The sequence below is a fragment of the Electrophorus electricus genome, chromosome 1, assembly GCF_013358815.1.
Source record: "Electrophorus electricus isolate fEleEle1 chromosome 1, fEleEle1.pri, whole genome shotgun sequence".
NCBI lineage: Eukaryota > Metazoa > Chordata > Actinopteri > Gymnotiformes > Gymnotidae > Electrophorus > Electrophorus electricus.
The window spans coordinates 27,908,905-27,929,773 of record NC_049535.1 but is presented as its reverse complement, the minus strand read 5'-3'; the positions used below and the strand labels follow the sequence as shown (position 1 = coordinate 27,929,773).

Below are 20,869 nucleotides of genomic sequence, written 5' to 3'. Positions count from 1 at the left end.
GGATGCTAAAGCTGTGAGCTGGACCACTACCTTGAAATGTTATAAATTTGATTATAGTTTAAAATGAGTATAACTTGATTGTGAAATGTCGAAGATAAATCACTACTAAAAGTTGGAAATTACGTTGCTTATTTATGGGACCTCCCTAAAAAGAGGAAATGGGTTGAACACTCATGGCTGATCACGTGACTCCCTTCAGTTCGCCATTTTCTTCCTCTTCACCGGTGATGAGCGTTCTATAGGATTCGTGACTTAACTCCCGCTCTTCGTACCACACTCTTAAAGCCCTGTCATTGTGGAAGCGTTGTTCATAGTAACGCGAATAGTGAGCCTGGGTATAGTTAGGCTTGTTTACCTCATTGTCGTTATTTTGTTTGTGTCCTGAACGTGCAAGAGAATGTCCGCCGAAAACCCCGAATACTCCCCCTTCTTTGCAGTGATGGGTGCTTCAGCAGCAATGGTCTTCAGTGGTAAGAGACACGTCATTTCAGCATCGTGTGTGATATACAGATTTGCAGGCTTTAAATATTTGTATTTGTTGTTTATTCGATTGAACAGAATAAGCATTGTTTTAATACCGAATGTGATATGAATGACACAGTCAGCTGGAGCGGTGATGCGGCCGTAGCTAATATCTATGGGGGAAGGGAAGGTTTCCATCACGGTACATGACGTCCTAATTGACGTAATGCCTGTAAATTATTTATTTAGCTAACCTAACTAGGTTGATTGATTATTTTATAAAAACTTTTAGCTAAATTACACCAAACGTTATGTCTTACACCGACAGCGAATGTATAAGTATTGACGTAGCAACTGGCACTGTTGGGCTCGCTGCCTTATCGACTCACGTTTTGCGCAAGGGCATTTTACTAAATTGATGTCGTATAAATAACCTGTAATGAAATCGGCATTGGTGTTTCATATAACCACGTATTTGCTGTCTTTATTTTAACATAACAGAGAAACAATTTCATTTTCACGTCCGAAATTGATCGATGATAGACGAACCATTAGCTAAATAACGTATGCAAGTGTAGTCCATTACCCAATGCGACACTGACTTTTTAATACAAGGTTTATAATACAACTTGTATAATAAATACACGTATATAAGTCAACTTGAATTGTTAAAAGACGTAGAACAGAAAGCTGGCTAACCATGACTAAACGAAAGCCAGTTTCCCCTGGGTGGCCTCGATATTTTCCGTATCTGTTCGTTTAAAACGAGACAAGTGCCTCTACGGCGAGTCTTGGCTTGTCATTGTGGCACAAATGTTGCACTCCATCCAGTGCAGAAGGGAGTCCCGAGTTTGGTCATGTGACTGCTGACTAGTAAAACCGTCTGCACAAGGGCCCACTAATCTATTCCTTATTTGAAGTCTTTAACAGATAAGTGTGTATATGCACATACTTTCAAGTGTATGCAGAGAAAGATTATAGATATATATTTATGCATAGATAAAACAATAGATATTTTTATGTGGGTTTTAAAATGTTGCATATCAGTGGAGTATTTGCTGAGACCTGGCAGTCTAATGCAAAGTAAAGAAACTATTGCATTTATTGTCTTAAGACTTGTCCACTATTTTAATATAGCCTAATGGAGTTTAGAACTACAGGCATCACAATAATCTCTCTCTTTCTCTCTCTCTCTTTCTCTCTCTCTCTCTCTCTCTCGCTCTCTCTCTCTGGTGGATTGATTTACACTTTATCTCTGTAGCACTAGGTGCTGCTTATGGTACAGCTAAGAGTGGCACAGGCATTGCTGCCATGTCTGTGATGAGGCCAGAGCTGATCATGAAGTCCATCATCCCCGTGGTAATGGCAGGCATCATTGCCATCTATGGCCTGGTGGTTGCTGTTCTCATTGCCAACAGTATTTCAGACACCGTCTCACTCTACAAGTAAGTGGAACACATGCTTGTTCCTAATGTTGTAGTACCCAGCTGAGCACTGGGGGGAGGGGGGATTGTTGATGTATTCAGCTGTGTGAGTTGATTTGGATGTTAAGTCCTCCATTTCTGTGTGTGCAGGAGTTTTCTTCACCTAGGTGCTGGGCTCAGTGTGGGCCTGAGTGGCTTGGCTGCTGGCTTTGCCATCGGCATTGTGGGAGATGCAGGCGTCAGGGGCACAGCCCAGCAGCCTCGCCTGTTTGTGGGCATGATCCTCATTCTGATCTTTGCTGAGGTGCTGGGGTTGTATGGGCTTATCGTTGCCCTTATCCTCTCCACCAAGTAAACTATGTTAATATCAGTAATAATGATTATAATAACACAATCACCCACCCACTACACCAACACATACATCCACTTAATAAAACACATTGAGTAACTACACCACAAGAACCGAATAGAGGGGTGTGTGTGTGTGTGTGTGTGTGTGTGTGTGTGTGTGTGTGTGTGTGAGCTCTCCCCTCTGTGTGTATTATAGTAACCTAACGTGCGTCTCCTTGTAAATGCGCTGTGTTCCTGTGTTCTTGTCTTGTTGGTGTATAGGTAGCTGCCCTTATCCCTACCGCTACACTTGTTTGTGTTTTTATTTTATTCCTTTTTTTTTCTTGTTTGAAGAACAAATAATCTTATTTGTCATATATTTTGGGACCATATCTGATTCTAACACTGATGTTGAGGACCTAACTGTAAAAAAAAAAAAGAAAAAAAAGCATTTTGATTATTTATGAAGATTTTGAAGTGTTCATGAAACTGCTTAAATTGATTAAAGTCTTTATTGAAATCCCAATGATCTATATATAAATACATGTATCAAAATATATATCTGTATAGGTAGGTGAATTGCACTGTGGGTAAATTGTGCTTGGAGTTGCTCTGGATGTAATCACTGGTTACCATAGAGTTTTGTTTGTCTGTATCAAGATATTGGTGTGGAAGTTTACAGAGTGTGCGATTGCGAGTATGCACACGTATGTGTGTGCGTGAATGTGTACGTTTTAATTCTAAGGTGATATCCTTTTGGACATGTGTAGCGTTATACCTGTAGTTACTACTGTTACTGGTTGCAATGATGGGCAAACACCAGCCCAGCCCGTCCTGTTTCCAAATAAAACTTCAACTTCCTCCTTTGTCTGCGGTAGTTTCTTATGAATTCTTATAAATGCCATAATGTTTTAGGTATTTGAGTTGTATGTACTGCAAAACATGATCTTTTCGGTTAGTATGCTCAGTTTAACTCGAGTTAAACAGAATCACTACGCTTAACAGTCAAATCAGAGAGCAAGTGTCACCTGACTAATTAAATCACCTACTTGTAGTAATAAATTGAAAATGTATTTGTTATACTTTTCAGTAGGCTATGATGCCTTGATGAGTTAACATCCTTCCTGTATTTCTTTTAGAGTGGAAAATCTGACAAAGCATGGATTTGCATGTTTCCCACTAGAATGAATTCAGGCTAAATACAATTAATTACAAGTATGCTTGCACAAAAGCGTGATCAGTTGATGAGGTCCACTGAGTGTCCTGAGACATTGCTCAGTAACAACCAGCCAAGCCTAGCGGGCCCACTAACAGTCTTCTTGGAAAGACAAACCCCATGTTAGTTTGAGAGAGTTAGCATGTTCTATGGTCATACTAGTGTTATTCACTATGTTTATTACTATTAATAATATGAAATGTGAATAATAATAATACAGTAGTTTAATTAGTCTTTACAGTTGAATGTTTTATGAATCCTTGTGCTGTTGTAATTAATTTACCCCTGTTTTCATTTCTTTAGACCGCACAAATTGACATACCCAAATACCTGCATATTAACTTTGTTGTGTAATCATGTGACCTGGGTCCATTCATCAACCTAACAAATACCTAAAAACAGCCAGATTCCTGTTAGATGCTACAGAGACGGTCACATCCATCCCACTTACTTATTAGATATCCTACAATGCTTAAAAACTGTACATTTAGCTGACGCTTTTATCCAAAGCAACTTAAAATTATGACTGAGCACAACTTGAGAAATTGAGGGTTAAGGGCCTTGCTCAGAGGCCCAGGCAGTGGTGGAGCTTCAACCAGTAATCTTGAAATTACAAGTAAAGTATCTTAACCACTGGGCTACTACTGTCCATTTACATGTTAATTACATATTAATTGATCTCCATATCTTCCTAGTGTGGTCTATTCGAAAACAAAATGACTTGAGTTCGAGGTTTCCTGTTCTATAGAGCATGCTGTGCGCCATGCTGATGTTTAGGTCTTTCCTATCCGTCCTGGTGGTTTAAATTAACTCTGGCTGGTTTATTCAAGAAAGCCTGGCTGTGTTGATCTTATGGTGTGGTATAGCCCTGTTTTTTCAATTTGAATCAGTATTCAAATACAATTCTCCATAAGCACTGAGGAGCACTGTTACTATAATTCCAACTCACGAGGGAAAAAGTCAAATATAAGGCTGTGCTCAGAGGGATTAGTCTTCACGTTACCACATGTCTATGAGTCTCTGCGACGGACCTACTATAACGTTCACTACCGATATGGGACCCTGTTCACCACTGGGGGTGCTGAAGAGCACAGGCACCGTCCTTACGTCTGCACTTGCTTATAAAATACCTTTAAAGTGGATGGTATGTACGAGACTTACGCAGCATTGCAATAATCAAAGTTATCTGTGTAAAAATCCCGTGTAGACATTGTCTGAAGGACAGATCATAGCTTAAACAAACCATATACATGATCTTAGTCAAGTTTTTAATTCACAGGTCCCATCTCATGATTTTATCCGCAGAACTGTGTTTCCTGAAATTATCAGAATCTCAGTGAGTGTATTGGCACCACTAACAAACAGGGCCCAAACGACCTCAGAAAATACCATGATATCAGTATTAACTTGGATTGATATTAGTAGTGACAGATGACGCCAGGGGAAGAGCAAAACTATGTATCCACTTCGAGTATGTGGCTTTTTACAAGTTTTAAGTAATGCAGAATTTAGGTGTACAACCAGAAATGCAAGATCACACATGTAACTGCTACACAGCTACAGGGAGGGTCACTTTCCACTGCATTGTTAAAGACTCTGTAGATACCCGTAGACTTGCCTGTGCAATGTGTAATGAAAATGTTCCCTGTAGCACTTCAAATCCGAATCATTCATAATATATGTTTTCATGGATCGTTTGTTTTATTCATATATACAGAGACAAGGATTTAGGGGAAACTAATTTTACGATTTATTGGTTTTTAAGATAAACCTTGAGACTTGCGTGTCATTAAATGACAGCTGATTTAAAACCATCCCACCTATTTAGCTGTTTGGCCAATCGTTACTTCAGTCTTACGAAAAGGGGGCAAGACTTGGTGCCGTATTGTTTACGTCTATGGCGAAAGTAGGTCATAGAAAGAGTAGCACTGCTAGTTTACTAGCTAGTGGGAGAAGACTCGGACTTTTCCCCCCACAGAAAACATAGTTAACTATAGATACTCGCACTACGGCTTCTAATACATTACGCTGTACGGACACCGAAGAAGGATTTCAGAGGCTGTCAGGTGACCTCTACAAAGCTGGTAAATGAGCCTTTAGGCTATAGAGACCGTAGACTGCTAGCCGGCTAGATAATGTTAACTCCAAACCCATTTGTTATCACGAAACTAAATAAATGGAGATGTCGTTCTGATGGTAGACAGATAATGAATTGGTTTCAGTACAACTACAATTGGAAAGTAACAGGTCTGCAAAAATCAAATAAGCCTTATCTTATTTAGCTAGCCTAGTTAAGTTAGCTAGATAGCTGAACGCTTCAACTATCTAGGCCAAAAGCAGCCTTCGAGATGCTTCTCAGGATTCTGTCTTTAGATCTCTTATCAATGCATTGTCTATATCTAGGTTTACCTTGATGTGGTAATTGTTTTATTTTAACAATTGTCAATGACAAATGATCAAACAGGAAACACATTTTACGTAACCATGGTTAGCTAGAGGCCCGGGCATAATATACGTTAAACAGGCTAGTTCGCAAATTGAAATGTATTGCACTACTCCTAGTGCTGTGTAAACTCATGGTTAGCCGATAATGCCTTTTTTACGTTGTGGTTTAAATAGTTTGTAGCTGCATGACCCAAATGTATTTATTGTTTCTCAGTTTGGTAAAGAATGCAGTTTCGCGTATTAGCTGGGTTAGCAGTCAAGATAGCTAGCTAGTTAAAATATCTAGCTCGCTTAGCTAACAGCTAGCTGGAAGTTCGAAGATGCATTGTGATCGCCAAACAGTCGGTAGCTATGCTATCAAACTCAGAGGTACATCATGCGACATCATATCTAGATGTGAGTCGTGTGTATGCTCAGTTAGATTTACCTGTATGTGGAATTACATATTTTAACAGATTGCCTTAGGTAATGCCTAATATTTTGAAAAATTCCACAAACCGTTTTGGTGTTATTGCTCAGCCTCTGCCTTGCACATCAATTTACTGTTTCCCAGCCTTGTTCTTGGTGGCCTGCCCACTTCAGAAAGCCAGGGAAAGCTGAAATAGGTTCAAATTCACTTAAAAGGGAAATGGATGTCCAAGAGGCTGGTTGATTACCACTGCTTAAATCGGTCCCAGGTGTGGTGGCCTTTGGCTGGCATGTCCAGGCGCAGCAGAAACAGTCGAGCGTGGCGGTACTTGTGGAGTGGAATTCGACGGGACGCAGATGCGAGAGCACTGGTACTGGCATCAGACAACGAGGAGTGGGGCTATGATCGCCTACAGGTGTGTGGACGTGCAGGTGTGGGGACCATTTCTGTACAGTCCATGTAATCCGCATTGAAATATATCCTGCACAGATAAGTAACTATAGATGCACAGGTATATATTTTTTTCATTTGGACTTCATATTGCGTTTAAGGTTTTCTGAAGAAAAAAAAAATCTGTGTGCTTTTGTATGTTTGTGTCTTGTAGAACAGTGACTCAGACTCAGAGGCTGAGTATCCTGGTATTGTGCCCTCAGTGCCGAGTGCAGTACCTGTAACTGGAGAGTCATATTGCAGCTGTGATTTGCAGATGGAGTCGAGCTGCAACCCGCGTCTGCGCAGTTACGCACGGCTGAGGGACTGTCACTGTGGTGAGGACGACCAGGGTACGTTTGTGCGCATGGACTTTCCCTTGCTTAGCCTAGACCCCTTAGATGCTTTGACTCTGAACCTGCAAGTCTCTGATTGGTTGTGCTGTGTGTCTATCTCCGCATGCCAGAGTTTGATTGGGTATGGGATGAGGGCAGCCGTTCGGCAGCGACGCTGCTCAGCTGTGAGAATAGGAAGGTGAGCTTCCACTCAGAGTATAGCTGCGGCACGGCGGCCATCCGTGGCTCCAAGGAGCTTTCTGAGGGACAGCACTTCTGGGAGATCAAAATGACCTCCCCTGTCTACGGCACGGACATGGTGAGGGCTGAGGGGAGTGCAGGTTAACTGTAGAGAATCCAAGTTTCATATACAATGCTAATATACAACCACCATCCACTTTATTACAAATCCACTTTGGCTGAGGTACATGGATCTTATTAGGTACCTGTAATAAGTGTATAATTGCAGTGTATGGCCCATCTGTTGGCATGCACAGTTTGTCAGCCATCCTCCATCATGTTCATCACTGGTCAGTTTCTAACCACAGGACCACTGATGACCTGGTGTTAATTGGGTGGCAGAGCTCTATTGATACAGCATTAACCCCGGCATGGTATTAAGCTGGTAGAGTTGTCTTGATAATGAAGTTGTGGCTATAAGTGGGCTGCATATTGGAAAACAGCTGACAACTTATTGTGTGAACTTGATAGATGGTAGGCATCGGTACTTCAGATGTGAATTTGGACAAATACAGACACACTTTCTGCAGTTTGTTGGGCAAAGATGAAGACAGTTGGGGCTTGTCATATACAGGTAAATACAAGTCAAATGCAAACAAACAGTAATAATATAGCATAGGGAGTGTGTTTTATGGTATTATGATTGACTTGGTGGTGTTTGTGTCTTCAGGTTTGTTGCATCATAATGGTGACAAAGTGAGCTTCTCATCTCGGTTTGGCCAGGGTTCTATCATAGGAGTTCACCTGGACACCTGGCATGGAACTCTTACCTTCTTCAAAAATCGCAAATGCATTGGTAAGGTCCACTTTAAATCCATCACACCCAACGCTAGGGATCTTTATGAAATCATGTGCACCAGTTTTGTGTTAACCAATATTCTTTGGTTATATAATGTACCACACTGGCCCCAGATGACTGTTTATTGCATGTCATTGCCCAAGAGGATGCAAGTTCCAGAGTGTGCTGTGCACAGAGCACCAACATTCCCTCACGGTTGAGCAGCCGAACTTTAAATGTTAACTGGAAATGTTCCATGCTCTTATAACATACATTTTAAAATATGTGTTCCTGCCTGCATACATCACAGGTGTAGCTGCCACAGAGCTGCAGAACAAACGTGTGTACCCCATGGCGTGTTCCACTGCTGCCAAAAGCAGCATGAAGGTGATCCGCTCAGTCTCCGCACCCACCTCTCTCCAGTACCTCTGCTGCTGGCGCCTTCGCAAGCTCCTCCCCTCCGGAGCCGATGCCCTTGGTGTGCTGCCACTCCCACCTGGTCTCAGGCACCTCCTGCACTCCAAACTTGGTTGGGTGCTAAGCTTGGACCACTCGCATCCACATACAAACTCAAACACGCACACTCCACCTGGACCCTCTTCCGGCAGTGACTCAGAAGGCTGTGCTTCTGATCCTGAGGCCTGCCAGAGGAAACGTTGTCGTTGGACCTAAAATTCTGCTTTTCTTGTGAACGCACGTGTGTGCGTGCACACACACACATATGTACATGTGTTCAGGCTGTCCCATTGTACAAACTCAAATGTTTTGTTTTGGGGTGCTCACATGGTTGGCTGAAAGGAACCTTTTGAATAGAATCATATTTCAATTAAGTTATTGTATGTATTTCAGATTAGTATATAATGTTTCTGATTTAACAAATAGACACCCAAGGTAGAGTATACTTTTGTACTTTAATCTCTGTGGGTCTGTTGAAATCTCATCTCAGTGTATGGAACATTCAGACATGCAAAACAGTACTTTGTGGATATACAGAGACATGTAAAACACACAAACTCTCAGAATGATGCTGTTTTTTCACTTTAGAGCTCTGTGCTGAAGCTCACTTCTGTGTTGCTGACTACCTTATCTAGTTCTTTGTTACAAAACATAATGTCACATTGTCCCATCTCCTATAAGCAGTTTAATACATTATGTCAGTATTATCATTGATCATTAGCCTCAGTGCTCTGTACAGCATCATGCTGGCATCCATAGAATTATTTATGGGTAAAATGGACTCCAAAATGGATGTAGGGCAGTGTACATTAGGTATCAACCTTTTTTTGATGTACCACTGAAATTTACCACCCAAGTTAGCAACTGAAATGACTAGGTAGACAACCATCTTCATTAATATTGCAATAATGAAATTTGCTGAAACTAATGATGTGTGCTTACTTCAATGGAAGAAATTGGTAAACATGAGACGTTTGGAACAATCATAGCAATTGTCTTGTTTACACAACTGTCACAGTGCAGCAATATATGACTGACAAATGCTCTTGCTGCCAAAAGTGGGTCCCCTATAACTACTAATGCTATCTTTTATGAAGTGTTGAAGCTTCCTAGATGCTCCACATTTTTGCAACCCAGCTGTTAAGAATGTGGAACATCAACTACAAGTATACAAGTGTGGATGCTGCAGTGTGAGACTGGGTTCAGAAACTCTGTACTGATGTGTATAATGTTACCATCAATTAACAGCAGAAGTTTTAGAAATTGTTCTGAAGGCATTTTGGTTTTCCCATAGCTCACTTTGTAAGAAATGCCACACCGTCTTTAGAAATATTTGTGCAACCTATACGACGTATCTCATGTGAACTGGAGTTTTTCACTAGGGACACTTTTACCTTGATGCAAAAAATTGCCAGTGTTGGCAGTCTATTAGTGGCAGACAGGAAAGTCAGAGCCACACCCCAAACCACTTTTCTAAATAACAAATTCACAATGTTGACTGGAAAGCCAGTAGTGTTGGTTAGGCCTACACAATATCAATAACAGTACTACACTGTGGTGATAATACTACATATAGAGACTCAAGATAGGCCGTGCAATGTACTAAAATGCCGGTGGACAGTGTGACGTTTAAGTATTTAACTTTTTTGTTTTAACCAAAAATATTTTAAGTTTATTGGTTATGTAATCTAATATTGTCCTTTGTCAAAATACCACTCATCTGAGAACACAAATATTTGATTTATCGCATGACTGAATTGCATCTGAATTGCATATTGTGGCCTTCTGGAATATCAGTATTGTAAAAGCCAATACTACAATAATGATTATCAAACATTACATTGTGCAACCCTAGTGTTTTAATCAGTGTTTGTTCTGAATTAAAATGCTATCTGAACAATGTGCATGACCCATTGTTCTTATGAGCATATTTCTTTATATCTCTCTGTGAGGGTCATATTTAATTGGTAAGGGGTTTTATTGTATATAATTTTTGTAAATCACAGTTGTTGTTTTTTTGTTATGCATTCAGCACTTTTTTCTGCTTACTGTGTGTATACAGAAATACATTCAGGTCCTCTATGCTGTGGTCAGTAAAAAAGCACAGCTTCTGTCCACATTGCAAGAATTGGTGAAATCAAGACAGCTCAAAATGTGGCTGTGGTTTGTACATATTGCATGCCTTGGCCTTTTCTCTTTACTCTGACTCTAGTATATGTCAAAGATTGCCTCTGAAGTATGATGGAAAAAAACTGGAAGAAAATTATATATGAATAAAAAGAGTCTATAGATGTAGGTTACTTTTTTCAACTTCATAATAAATATTAACTATTGTAATTTACTGCATGACCCTTTTATGTTGTAACCATTGTGTGGTGTGACAAAGAAAATTACAGGTTTAGAGCGTTTTTCCACATACAAGGTAATACAAACAAAAGCAATACGAGTTAGAATTTTACTTCAAAAACTATCCCGGCGTTTCTTTCAAGACTTCTAGGAACCAGTGCTATAAGAAAATTTCCGAAACGGAGTTCTTCTCTTGATGCCGTCGTACAGGAAGTTGCGTTCGTGGAGGTCAAGTAAAAAAAAAAAAAAACCTCTGAAGCCAAGTAAAATCGGTAAGGCGAATGTGCCATGGTGTAAAGTGTTTTTTTTTTTTTTTTTTTTTTTTACGGCTTTGCGTATAATTTATTTTACAAGTTGACATTTTTCTAACATCAGGTTTTATGTATTCGTTATGAGCATAATGCCTGGAGCTATCTGCATGTGAATAATGTAGCTATCTAACTAGCTTTCTTCGTAGGAGCTGCACTGTCAAGCTAGCTCTGGTTACCTTTATGAGGCGTGCAGTATAATTGATGGATATCCTGTAACAAAATATATATTTTCTTTACAGCGATGTTGTCCCAGTTTATTGCCGTGGCAATAATTTGCCTTAACATGCCTACATGGTTTCAAAGATTATGAGGGCTAGCTAGCTAGAGAGGTACAGACACAATGAGAAATGTGATAAATCCTGTTCCCGGAGATTAGTATGCTTAAGTTACTGTATATCTACAGGAATGGATATTAACAATTATACAGTGCGAGGAAGACAACTTTATATTTGTATGTTATCCAGAATCTGCCAGGTTGTGATGCGAGAATCGCTTTTTTCTTAACATTTTCAATAGTTAATCTTTCTTTGACCCCTCTTTACATCGTCTTTCTCAGTTGCGATGGTGAAGAAAAAGCGCCTGAGACTCATTGCTGAAATGGCCCGAAAAATACGGGCCTATCGAGAGCTGAAAAACCGGCCGCGGGACTCGCAGCGCTACGCGCTGGACTATGACAGCATGACACGTCCGTTCAGTGGTAAGAAGCTGCCTGTCCTGGCTTGGCAGGACGTGCGAAGAGAGACGACACTTTTCACGCTGCTGGCTGGCATGCGCATGTTTGGCGTGGGACGGCTATTCACGCGCAAGTCGTGGCTGGACGAAAACACAGAGCCCTGCTATTGGAAGATAACTAAAGTAAAAGTAGATTACACAGCAGAGGTAAGAGCCTGTTCATCTTTCTCTCAACGTTTACTATTGAATTATTTATTAAGAGACATATGAAACTCAAAACTCTCAAAAAGCATAAATATTTCTGGTTGGTGAGCATGAACTCATTCAATTCTGTCTTTCTTTCCTCCTGTAGAATATGGACCATGGGAAGGCATGGGGCATTTTAACATTTAAAGGCAAGTAGACTGTCAAATCAGCACTATAATAGATATTATAATATAATCATTTTCCAAAACTACATAATTTTTTTTTCTCACCAGGCATTACAATTTGTTGAAGTTCAGCACAGTTTAAACTCCCATGACTGGTTGGCTTTCATAAACATCAGACCTTGTAGTTATAAATGGTGCACTAAATCAGTGGGTTTTGTTCCAGGTAAAGAGGAGGGCACAGAGCAGGAGATAGAGAAGGTCATGTACCATGACTGGCGACTGGTGCCAAAGCATGAGGAAGAAGCTTTTAAGTGTTTCGAGCCTGTGCCCGAGACCCCCATCCAGCATGTGCGCTACCCACCACTCTTGCGTGCTATGATTCTAGCAGAGCAGGCTAAGCAGCTAGGTGTGGAAGCAAGCAGCCTGCCTGAACCCAGCCTCCCTCTGAAACGCGACGTGCTGCTCAGTAAAGAGTACTTCCGCCTCCAGGAGGAGCGGGAAAAACAGGAGGGAACCCCAGTCTAATGTTGGGCTCACATGGCAAAGGTCAAACTTCCTTTGATGGTGAAGATCGTGCATCAGTAAAGATGATGATGACCCCCACCCTTTTACCTAGTATGGGACTTATTTGGTATCTGATGTAGAAAGGGCTTTCACATCCAAATGCTAACATTATTAATTGCAAGAATTGGTGAAATCAAGACAGCTCAAAATATGGCCCTTTTTGTTTAAAGATCAGCTCTGTTGAATCTATTTCTTTAGTGCATTGGAATCACCCTGAGGACATTTTAGGCCTGAGCCTTTTTCTTTTTCCGTCTTATCTGTGTGTATTGTCCTCGTGAGCCATGATGACATTTGTATAATTATTTATAAATAAAAATGAGCTACCAAATAAGCCGCCTATAGTATCGTACTCTCTCATGAACTATTGTAGTCATAAGCGTCATACCTGTCGTTACGGATCTTAGCATGAATGTGTTACAACGTTTATGATTTATACATTTAGTTTTGTGCAAAATGCTGAGCACGCGCATTTTTCCCTAGTCCTCAAAGCGGTGCGCGAACCCGTGCACGTTCCTTCTTTCTCCAAAAAACTTGAGCGGGTGCGAGGTATTGGGAAAATGATTTGCTTTTTCTTAACGATATTCGCTTACGTTTTCAAGACAGGTAATTACTCTCTTATCGTTTACGATACAATTGTCTTAATTGCTTACTCGTTTGTGTCAGTTTAGTTTTTTCGTTGCCGTGGGTAACGTCAGCTAAATAACTGCTTGTTAGCTAGCTGATGAGTGTGTGCGCTAGTTAGTCGGCTTAGCTAAACTAGCAATCTAGCACACATACTCATCAGTTGGAGCTAGCCTAACTTATTTTAAGAAGAAAAGCTATAAAATGTGTCATTGAGTGTGCACATTGTACCTATGGTGTTACTCTATTGCTAGCTAGCAATAATTCACGGCATGTTTTGTTCGTGCTGCAACAAAAGTCCGCTGACTCAAGTTCATTGAAATCTAACGCTGATAGCTAGCTAGCTGGTTAGCTACATCACGTGTACAATCAAAAATAAAACCGACAGAGTCTATACATTTGTTAGGAAGCTGAATCACTTAACCTAGTTAACTTGCTAGCTACCATATGAGCTGCAGTCGCGACATTCCGATTAGAGACTATTAATAGCTTCGTGCGTGTGACTACTGTTGGTCAGTGGGTATGCCGCAACACGGTTATACGGATGCTATTTGGGTTGCTAACTAGTTGGGCAATCCATCTAGGGTTGGTTAGTTAGCTAGCCTTCATGGGCTCAAAGAGGTCATCGGCGGACCCAAAATATCTTGCGGATTTAGCAGCAAAAGTACCCCGAATCAGTGAAACTGGTATGTCACAGGGCAATTTTTCAAAATGTTACACCTAATATTGCAAGGTATGAAATTTTCTTCTATAGTCCAATCAAGAGCGGTGCTTTTGTCTTCTATTACTAACGGATAACGGATTTTGTTGTGATCAAGCTATCACTGTGAGAGACTCGTCCTTTGAATTGACCTCAGAGACTTCGTTGGCTAAAAACTTTATCCTGCGATGTAACTTACTAGTCTACTTTAACTGACATTTAACATGCATTTAGATCGTCGATGTTTATACTACACTAAATCTATTGTCTAGAGTTACGTTTAGGAATATTTAATGTATTATAGAGCCCTAATCATGAGTATACATATTAAACGACTTTAAGCATTTTTCTGTTTTCATTTCAGTGATCTTAGATAAGCATGTGGAATATATATTACATCTGCATACACTATGGCTATTTTATTAGACACCCATCTAGTATTGCATCCTTTGGCCTTCAGAACCGCAGCAGTTCGTTTTGCAGAAATATAGGCCCTTGTGGACAGGATAACATCTCTCAGTTGCCACACATTAGATGGCAGTACTGACATGTTCTGAACAGCCTGTTCTACCTCATCCCAGACATTCTCTATAAGAATAAGATCTGGTGACTATGAAAGCCAGGGAAGCAAATAAAAGTCGCTGTCATGTTCTTGGAACCAATCCGTGATGATACAAGCCTGGTACGTTGGCATGGTATGGTTTCTTGTTTAAAATGTCTTTCCTGTATAGGGTAAACAGTTGCCATAAAGGGATGGTTGGGCACAATGCTTGGGAAAGCCCTACTGTCCAAAAATCCATCCACGGGCATCAAAGGATGTGCCAAGAAAACATTACCTACACCTTTACTCCACCTCCACTAGCCTGAACTGTTGAAACCTGACAAGAAGGGCTCATCAATTAATGCCACTTGTGCCAAATTCTGACCCGCTGTTCAACATGGTGCAACAGAGATCTGAATTCATCTGACCAGGCAATGTTTTTCCTCTACTCAGTGATCCAGTTTTCACATTCTTATGCCCACTGGAATCTTGCCTTTCTGTTTCCTTTAAATAGCAATGGCACTTGAACTGGTCATCTCCTGTTATAGCCCATCCATGCTACGGAATGATGAGTTGTGCATTCGGACACACCAGTGTGGTATTTGACTGTAATTTGCTTGATTGTGCATATGATTCTTGATATCCTCCTCTGACCCTTTTCATTGATAATTTGTTTTATTTGTTCATACCATTCTCTGTATACTCTTGACAGCATTGCACAAGAAAACCCCACAAGGTTGGCAGTATTTGAAATGGTGGCACTGGCTAGTCTAGCACTGATAACAATGCCCCATTCAAAGTCGCTCAGAGATCTTGATTTTATCATGCTAATATGGATTCACAGCAAAACTGAGCCACAGAAAACTTGCGCACCTGATTTTAGGCCGCATTCTAGGATCACATCTAATTTCCATTACAGGGAAGCTCCAACCATGAAAGGGTAGAAGTCTGTAATAAAGTGGTCATATTTATATGTATTTTCCCATAGTTTCCATAATACAACATGGGCCTGGTTTTAATGTTCAGATCTGTCGGTTTTTTGTAAATTGGAGCAGGTGTATTAGATTGTTGGATTATTATTGGAACTAAATCTCCAGGACCATGTGGTCGGTATGTGGTATTGCAGGATGGACTGGTGTGAATGAGCGCACCTTCATCGCTGTGAAGCCGGATGGAGTGCAGAGGAGGCTAGTGGGAGAGATAATCCACCGCTTTGAAAGAAAGGGCTTCAGATTGGCTGGACTTAAATTCCTGCAGGTAAGAGAGAAACCCTATCCTCACATAGAACCTCCATGCTTACTTGTTTAAAACCATTTCTTTTTTGAGACAATAATATGGCATTTTTCTAGAGGATTTCCAACAGACAACCAAATCTGGTCAGCTGTCACAAGCTTGCTTAAGTGACACAATTTGAGTGATTCTTTTTCAGAGAAAAGCAGAATTCTCTTCCAAGGTGACATAACAGAAAAAGCTTTTGCCCCATAAGTGAAAGTTGGCTGATTTGATTCCCAATCATACCACAGCCATCTGTGGCCAGGAGTCCAAGGTAGCCAAATTGGCACTGCTTCCTGGGTAAGGGGGATGGCGTTACTCTGTCCATAGTCAATCACAATGACACAGGGATACCTGTATGCTCACGCTTGCTAATGAGGGCAGTTTGTGCCCTCTTCTGATTGCTTTCAGGTGCCCCGTGTGTCATAATGGGCACCAGCTCAAAAAATGGTGCTTGAACTCCTGTGTCTCAAAGGACTTGATCTCTCCTGCTCACTCACAGTAGGTGTAGTATGAGAGCAGAGATAGCTAGTTGGGTGGCTGGTGGGAATTGATGACAAAAATTGAGAGAAAAGTTTGACAGAAAAGAAAAAAGCAGATTACTGTGAGGCTTTTGGTATGGGTCTCAGTTTGGTATGTACACCGTACAATACATACCCATCACTGGTCTTCAATCTTCCAAAGTTCACATGTTACTCCGCTGCTGTGCTCCCTTCATTGGCTTCCAGTAGCTGCATGCATCAGATTTAAAGCATTGATCCTTGCCTACAAAGCCAAAAATGGATCAGCCCCTTAAAACATGAGGTCAATCATCAAAGCCCTATCCGTACCTCGAGTCCTTCGAACCTCAAGTATCGCTTGGCTTGAAATACCATGCTTCAAGTTTCATGGAAGACGAGCATCGAGACTATTTTTTTGTCCTGGCTCCCAGATGGTGGAATGAACTTCCACTTGCTGTCTGGACAGCAGAGTCCCTTGCAGTCTTCAAACATAGACTGAAGACCCATCTATTTGTAGAATATTTAAATGACAACTGACCCTGCTCCTATATTGACTGACACAATCCCCTACAATAAGTACTGATTTAATCTCACACTTGAGTTTGTCTAACAGTACTTATTGTGTATTAGACCTTATGTATTTGTACTTCTAGGCATCAGCAGTGATCCCTGAATTTCTACAGTATTCTAGATCATTTGTATATTGGACTCTAACCTACTGCACTGGCTAGGATGTATTCTATGAGTAAATGACAAAGCACTTTTGTAAGCTGCTCTGGATAAGCGCGTCTGCTAAATGCTGTAAATGTAAATCATTGGAAATTGAGTGATGTGCCCAGCCTCTTTGCCATTGTCATACGACATAAATTTGCTACACTTGCACTATACATTTAGTTATAAAAAATGAGAAGAACAGTGTGTGTATAAAATGTGTATGGTTGATTGTGCAGGCTTCTGAAGACCAACTGATGGAGCACTACTGGGAATTGAGGAACAAGACATTTTTCAAAGGCCTGCTGAAATACATGAGCTCTGGACCTATTGTGGCTATGGTAAGATAGGTACATATTCCATAACTGCCCCTCTACCTCTATATGTCATCTACGGGTCATTACTTCAATTCCAACCTGAGCTACAGCCATGTGGTAATAAATATCAAAGGTTATGGATACCTCTGATATTTATTTATGGTTTATTTATTTGTGTGTGTGTGAGGTGTGGCAAGGCCTGGATGTGGTGAAGACATCCAGAAAAATGCTTGGAGAGACCAATCCTGCTGACTCTCTTCCAGGAACCATCAGAGGAGATTACTGTGTAGAAGTGGGCAGGTTTGTAACAGTCCTCACTAATTATGTAAAGCTGCAGCTAATAGGACAAAGTGCTCAAATTCTGCTCTAGACGTTCTCGATTAGACCATATCTCTACTGCTGAGCACCAACGTGTGCCAAAAAATAAAATTTGAAAGTTTAGTACTAGTTTAGCCAAAATATACACCGTAAGTTGTATTTATTTGTGTCTGGACTGGTTATATAAGTTCCAAATCAGATAGGTTCTCTCTTTTAGTGTTCAGAATTTAGTTAGCACATCGCTACACTTCAGCTAGCACTATAGCTAATTTGGATTGCATATCTTTTCACATGAAACTGCTTGACTTGATCTATTCTGACAAGAGCTAAGGATCTTACTTTGCCATCCATGGCAAAAGTAATTTGAGGACAGCGATCAAAGACTTTTCAAAGTTTTCTATTGACATTTGTGGTTTTAATGTTTCGTAAAATTAATTTCTTTTTGCTGCTTGGTTCTTAGAAAGCTTTAGAACACAATAAAAGACCACTATTGAATATTTAAAAATGATATGCAGCCTTATTATCTCAGCATTATATCTAGCAACAGTGCATCTGAGCAGACTTTAAGTCAACTCGGTGTTTAAACACAATCAGGAATTTGCTAAGTTATCAGAACATGCCAGAAGCTGTCAAGGCCATAAGAAGCTAATCCAGAGTGTATCGGTTATTCTGAGATTGTTTAGGAGCATTACAAATAGCAGTGAGTGATTACACAGAGATTACTTATCATTGAGTTATGATGCATTCATGTCCCTCATTAAACTTCACCATGTCTCTGGTATTGCAGGAATGTTATCCATGGCAGTGACTCGGTGGAGTGTGCTCAGAGAGAAATCTCCCTATGGTTCAAAGAACATGAGCTCATCTGCTGGGAGGGGAGCTCTGAACAGTGGATCTATGCATGAACAAAACACACACACAGAGCTTTGTGGCCTTTCATATGCATAGTAAGGATATACTCTTCTTGGAGTACTCCAAGAAGAGGACTGCCTGCTGCAGTGAATGGCCTGGCAAAGGACAGTCTGCTCAAGATAATCTGGAATAAGGTTTAGGCCTCGCTGCCTCATGTGTCTTAGAGGGTCTTAAAGTGAGATCAACCATTTAAGTCAAAAGTAGTAATCATACACAGAGTAATGTGAACGAACACACAATCCCTGACCAAAAATTGCTCTCTTAAAAAAATAACCACAATCTGGATAACGCACCTCGTTGCTGTATGTTTGCATATGATAAGTCGCTTACATTCATGCTAAAAAGATGTGCATTTTGTATACATTTATATTAATGATTTTTGTGCTGGTTTTGTGCTGTTACTTTGTTACTGTGGTTTGAAGTGAATGTATTTAGTGCATTGGTAATGGTCTCAGAACATAGGGTCTCTGAAATATGCAATGCAATTTATGTAGCATAAAGATTCTGGAGGACAGGCACTGCTGTCTTTAAAACACCTCAGCAACCACAACTACACATGATCTTTTTTTTCAGGAAAGGTAAATGCATGACTTTTGCATGGTACCATTGGCATCATCACATTTTTATACAGCCTTTTTGTAGCTACTGAAGACATGCTTATGTATGGAATCATGACACAGGCAATATTGTACTCTGAGACTTGATAAATGTTTATCCATTGAGCTAAGGCAATAGTAGCTCGATGGTTAAGGTATTTGACTTGTAATTGCAAGGTTGCTGGTTCAAGCTCCACCACCGCCAAGTTGCCGCTGTTCGGCCCCTGAGCAAGGCCCTTAACCTGCAATTGCTCAAGTTATACTCAGTCATAATTGTAAGTCACTTTGGATAAAAGTATCAGCTAAATGCTGTAAATGAACTTTGTGTTGTAGAGTAGTCTTGCTGTTTTTGCACTACTTTTGTGAGGTCTGATAACTACAAAGTGACCTCTTATGAAATAAAAGGTCTTCTAAAGCCAATGGTTTTGTATATTTCTATTAATGACATTGCATCTAGAGCATCACAAGAGTGCTAAGCCCCCCTTGAGAATTTAAAAAATGAAAACAAATTTCCCTTAACACCTGTACAGTTGTGTTCAAAATAATAGCAGTCCAACATCACTAACTAGATCAATCACTGGTAGAAATTGTTTCTATATGGCAAAAGATGTACTAGTAGGTGTGGTAGAGTAATAAAAAACCAACAGACCCAGCAGTCATGACATGTATGCTGCTGATTCTGTATAAATGAATAATTAACTAAAAGGGGCATGTTCAAAATAATAGCAGTGTGAAATTCAATTAGTGAGGTCATTCGTTCTGTGAAAAAAACAAGTGTCAAACAGGTTTCCCTATTATGGGAAGCAGCAGATGTGCATACTGGTTGTAGTGCATTTCTCTCTAAAAAAACAGTAAAACGGGCCGTTCCAGACATTGTTCAGAAGAACAGTGTATTTTGATGAAAAAATTTGGAGAGGGGAAAGCATATAAAGAAGTGCAGAAAATGATAGGCTGCTCAGTTAAAATGATCTCAAATGCTTTAAAAAGGCAACCAAAACCAGAAAGGCATGGAAGAAAAACAGAAAACTCCCATTCAAATGGATTGAAGAATAGTGACTCAGCCAATGATCAGCTCCAGGGAGATCAAAGAAGGTCTAAAGTTACCTGTGAATACTGTAACAAAGAAGACGCCTATGTGAAGCCAAGCTATCGGCATGATGCCCCTGCAAAGTCCCAATGCTGCAAAAACAACATGCTGAAGAGGTTACAATTTGCCAAAGAACACATCGACTGCCCTAAAGAGAAAGGGTGCAACATTTTGGGGACTGATGAAAGCAAGATTGTTCTTTTTGGGTCTAGGGGCTGCAGACAGTTTGTCAGATGACCCACAAACACCGAATTCAAGCCACAGTACACTGTGAAGACAGTGAAGCATGGTGGCACAAGCATCATGAAATGCAGGTGTTTCTCATACTATGGACTCAGGCCTATTTATTGCATAGCAGGGATCATGGATCAGTTTGAATGCATCAAAATACTTGAAGAGGTAGTGTTGAATCGTGCCGAAGACAAAACACCCTTGAAATGGGTGTTTCAACAAGACATTGACCCCAAACACACCAGTAAGCGTGCAACATCTTGGTTCCAGCCCAA

At 40.5% G+C, this 20,869-nt stretch overlaps 4 protein-coding genes across 8 annotated transcripts; all 4 read left to right on the top strand.

Annotated features, from left to right (window-relative positions):
• The first annotated feature begins 189 nt into the window (after nucleotides 1–189).
• Nucleotides 190–3,082, top strand: atp6v0ca (ATPase H+ transporting V0 subunit ca). The gene is made up of 3 exons (XM_027014670.2): nucleotides 190–470; nucleotides 1,724–1,907; nucleotides 2,037–3,082. Exons 1-3 carry the CDS (start codon nucleotides 398–400, stop codon nucleotides 2,239–2,241), a joined length of 462 nt encoding a protein of 153 aa, XP_026870471.1. The 5' UTR covers nucleotides 190–397; the 3' UTR covers nucleotides 2,242–3,082.
• A 2,221-nt stretch (nucleotides 3,083–5,303) lies between these two features.
• Nucleotides 5,304–10,813, top strand: spsb3a (splA/ryanodine receptor domain and SOCS box containing 3a). 4 transcript variants are annotated; one of them, XM_027014663.2, is made up of 7 exons: nucleotides 5,304–5,516; nucleotides 6,555–6,701; nucleotides 6,993–7,068; nucleotides 7,182–7,369; nucleotides 7,762–7,864; nucleotides 7,961–8,086; nucleotides 8,379–10,813. In XM_027014663.2, exons 2-7 carry the CDS (start codon nucleotides 6,576–6,578, stop codon nucleotides 8,738–8,740), a joined length of 981 nt encoding a protein of 326 aa, XP_026870464.1. In that variant the 5' UTR covers nucleotides 5,304–5,516; nucleotides 6,555–6,575; the 3' UTR covers nucleotides 8,741–10,813. The 4 variants fall into 4 exon arrangements, with proteins under 4 accessions (XP_026870464.1, XP_026870462.1, XP_026870465.1 ...); XM_027014661.2 differs by having other exon boundaries at nucleotides 6,891–7,068; XM_027014664.2 differs by lacking the exon at nucleotides 5,304–5,516 and having other exon boundaries at nucleotides 6,560–6,717.
• Nucleotides 10,814–11,076: 263 nt separating this feature from the next.
• mrps34 (mitochondrial ribosomal protein S34) lies at nucleotides 11,077–13,119 on the top strand. The gene is made up of 4 exons (XM_027014629.2): nucleotides 11,077–11,142; nucleotides 11,738–12,060; nucleotides 12,206–12,248; nucleotides 12,448–13,119. The coding sequence occupies exons 2-4, from the start codon at nucleotides 11,743–11,745 to the stop codon at nucleotides 12,747–12,749; spliced, it is 663 nt and encodes a 220-aa protein (XP_026870430.1). The 5' UTR covers nucleotides 11,077–11,142; nucleotides 11,738–11,742; the 3' UTR covers nucleotides 12,750–13,119.
• Nucleotides 13,120–13,272: 153 nt separating this feature from the next.
• Nucleotides 13,273–19,500, top strand: nme3 (NME/NM23 nucleoside diphosphate kinase 3). 2 transcript variants are annotated; one of them, XM_027014630.2, is made up of 5 exons: nucleotides 13,273–13,391; nucleotides 15,777–15,907; nucleotides 17,373–17,474; nucleotides 17,638–17,750; nucleotides 18,556–19,500. In XM_027014630.2, the coding sequence occupies exons 1-5, from the start codon at nucleotides 13,346–13,348 to the stop codon at nucleotides 18,671–18,673; spliced, it is 510 nt and encodes a 169-aa protein (XP_026870431.2). In that variant the 5' UTR covers nucleotides 13,273–13,345; the 3' UTR covers nucleotides 18,674–19,500. The 2 variants fall into 2 exon arrangements, with proteins under 2 accessions (XP_026870431.2, XP_026870432.2); XM_027014631.2 differs by lacking the exon at nucleotides 13,273–13,391 and adding an exon at nucleotides 13,947–14,095.
• Nucleotides 19,501–20,869: the final 1,369 nt, after the last annotated feature.

Bases quoted from the DNA above. Each gene is read 5' to 3' on its own strand.
- spsb3a (XM_027014661.2), top strand. From the start codon at position 6,576: ATGTCCAGGCGCAGCAGAAACAGTCGAGCGTGGCGGTACTTGTGGAGT. The intron at 6,702-6,890 runs GTGTGTGGACGT...TGTGTCTTGTAG, and splicing joins GGGGCTATGATCGCCTACAG to AACAGTGACTCAGACTCAGA. The intron at 7,865-7,960 runs GTAAATACAAGT...TTGTGTCTTCAG, and splicing joins TTGGGGCTTGTCATATACAG to GTTTGTTGCATCATAATGGT.
- atp6v0ca (XM_027014670.2), top strand. From the start codon at position 398: ATGTCCGCCGAAAACCCCGAATACTCCCCCTTCTTTGCAGTGATGGGT. The intron at 471-1,723 runs GTAAGAGACACG...TTATCTCTGTAG, and splicing joins AGCAGCAATGGTCTTCAGTG to CACTAGGTGCTGCTTATGGT. The intron at 1,908-2,036 runs GTAAGTGGAACA...CTGTGTGTGCAG, and splicing joins GACACCGTCTCACTCTACAA to GAGTTTTCTTCACCTAGGTG.
- nme3 (XM_027014631.2), top strand. From the start codon at position 14,017: ATGGGCTCAAAGAGGTCATCGGCGGACCCAAAATATCTTGCGGATTTA. The intron at 14,096-15,776 runs GTATGTCACAGG...GTGGTATTGCAG, and splicing joins ACCCCGAATCAGTGAAACTG to GATGGACTGGTGTGAATGAG. The intron at 17,751-18,555 runs GTTTGTAACAGT...CTGGTATTGCAG, and splicing joins TACTGTGTAGAAGTGGGCAG to GAATGTTATCCATGGCAGTG.
- mrps34 (XM_027014629.2), top strand. From the start codon at position 11,743: ATGGTGAAGAAAAAGCGCCTGAGACTCATTGCTGAAATGGCCCGAAAA. The intron at 12,061-12,205 runs GTAAGAGCCTGT...TTCCTCCTGTAG, and splicing joins AAGTAGATTACACAGCAGAG to AATATGGACCATGGGAAGGC. The intron at 12,249-12,447 runs GCAAGTAGACTG...GTTTTGTTCCAG, and splicing joins GGGCATTTTAACATTTAAAG to GTAAAGAGGAGGGCACAGAG.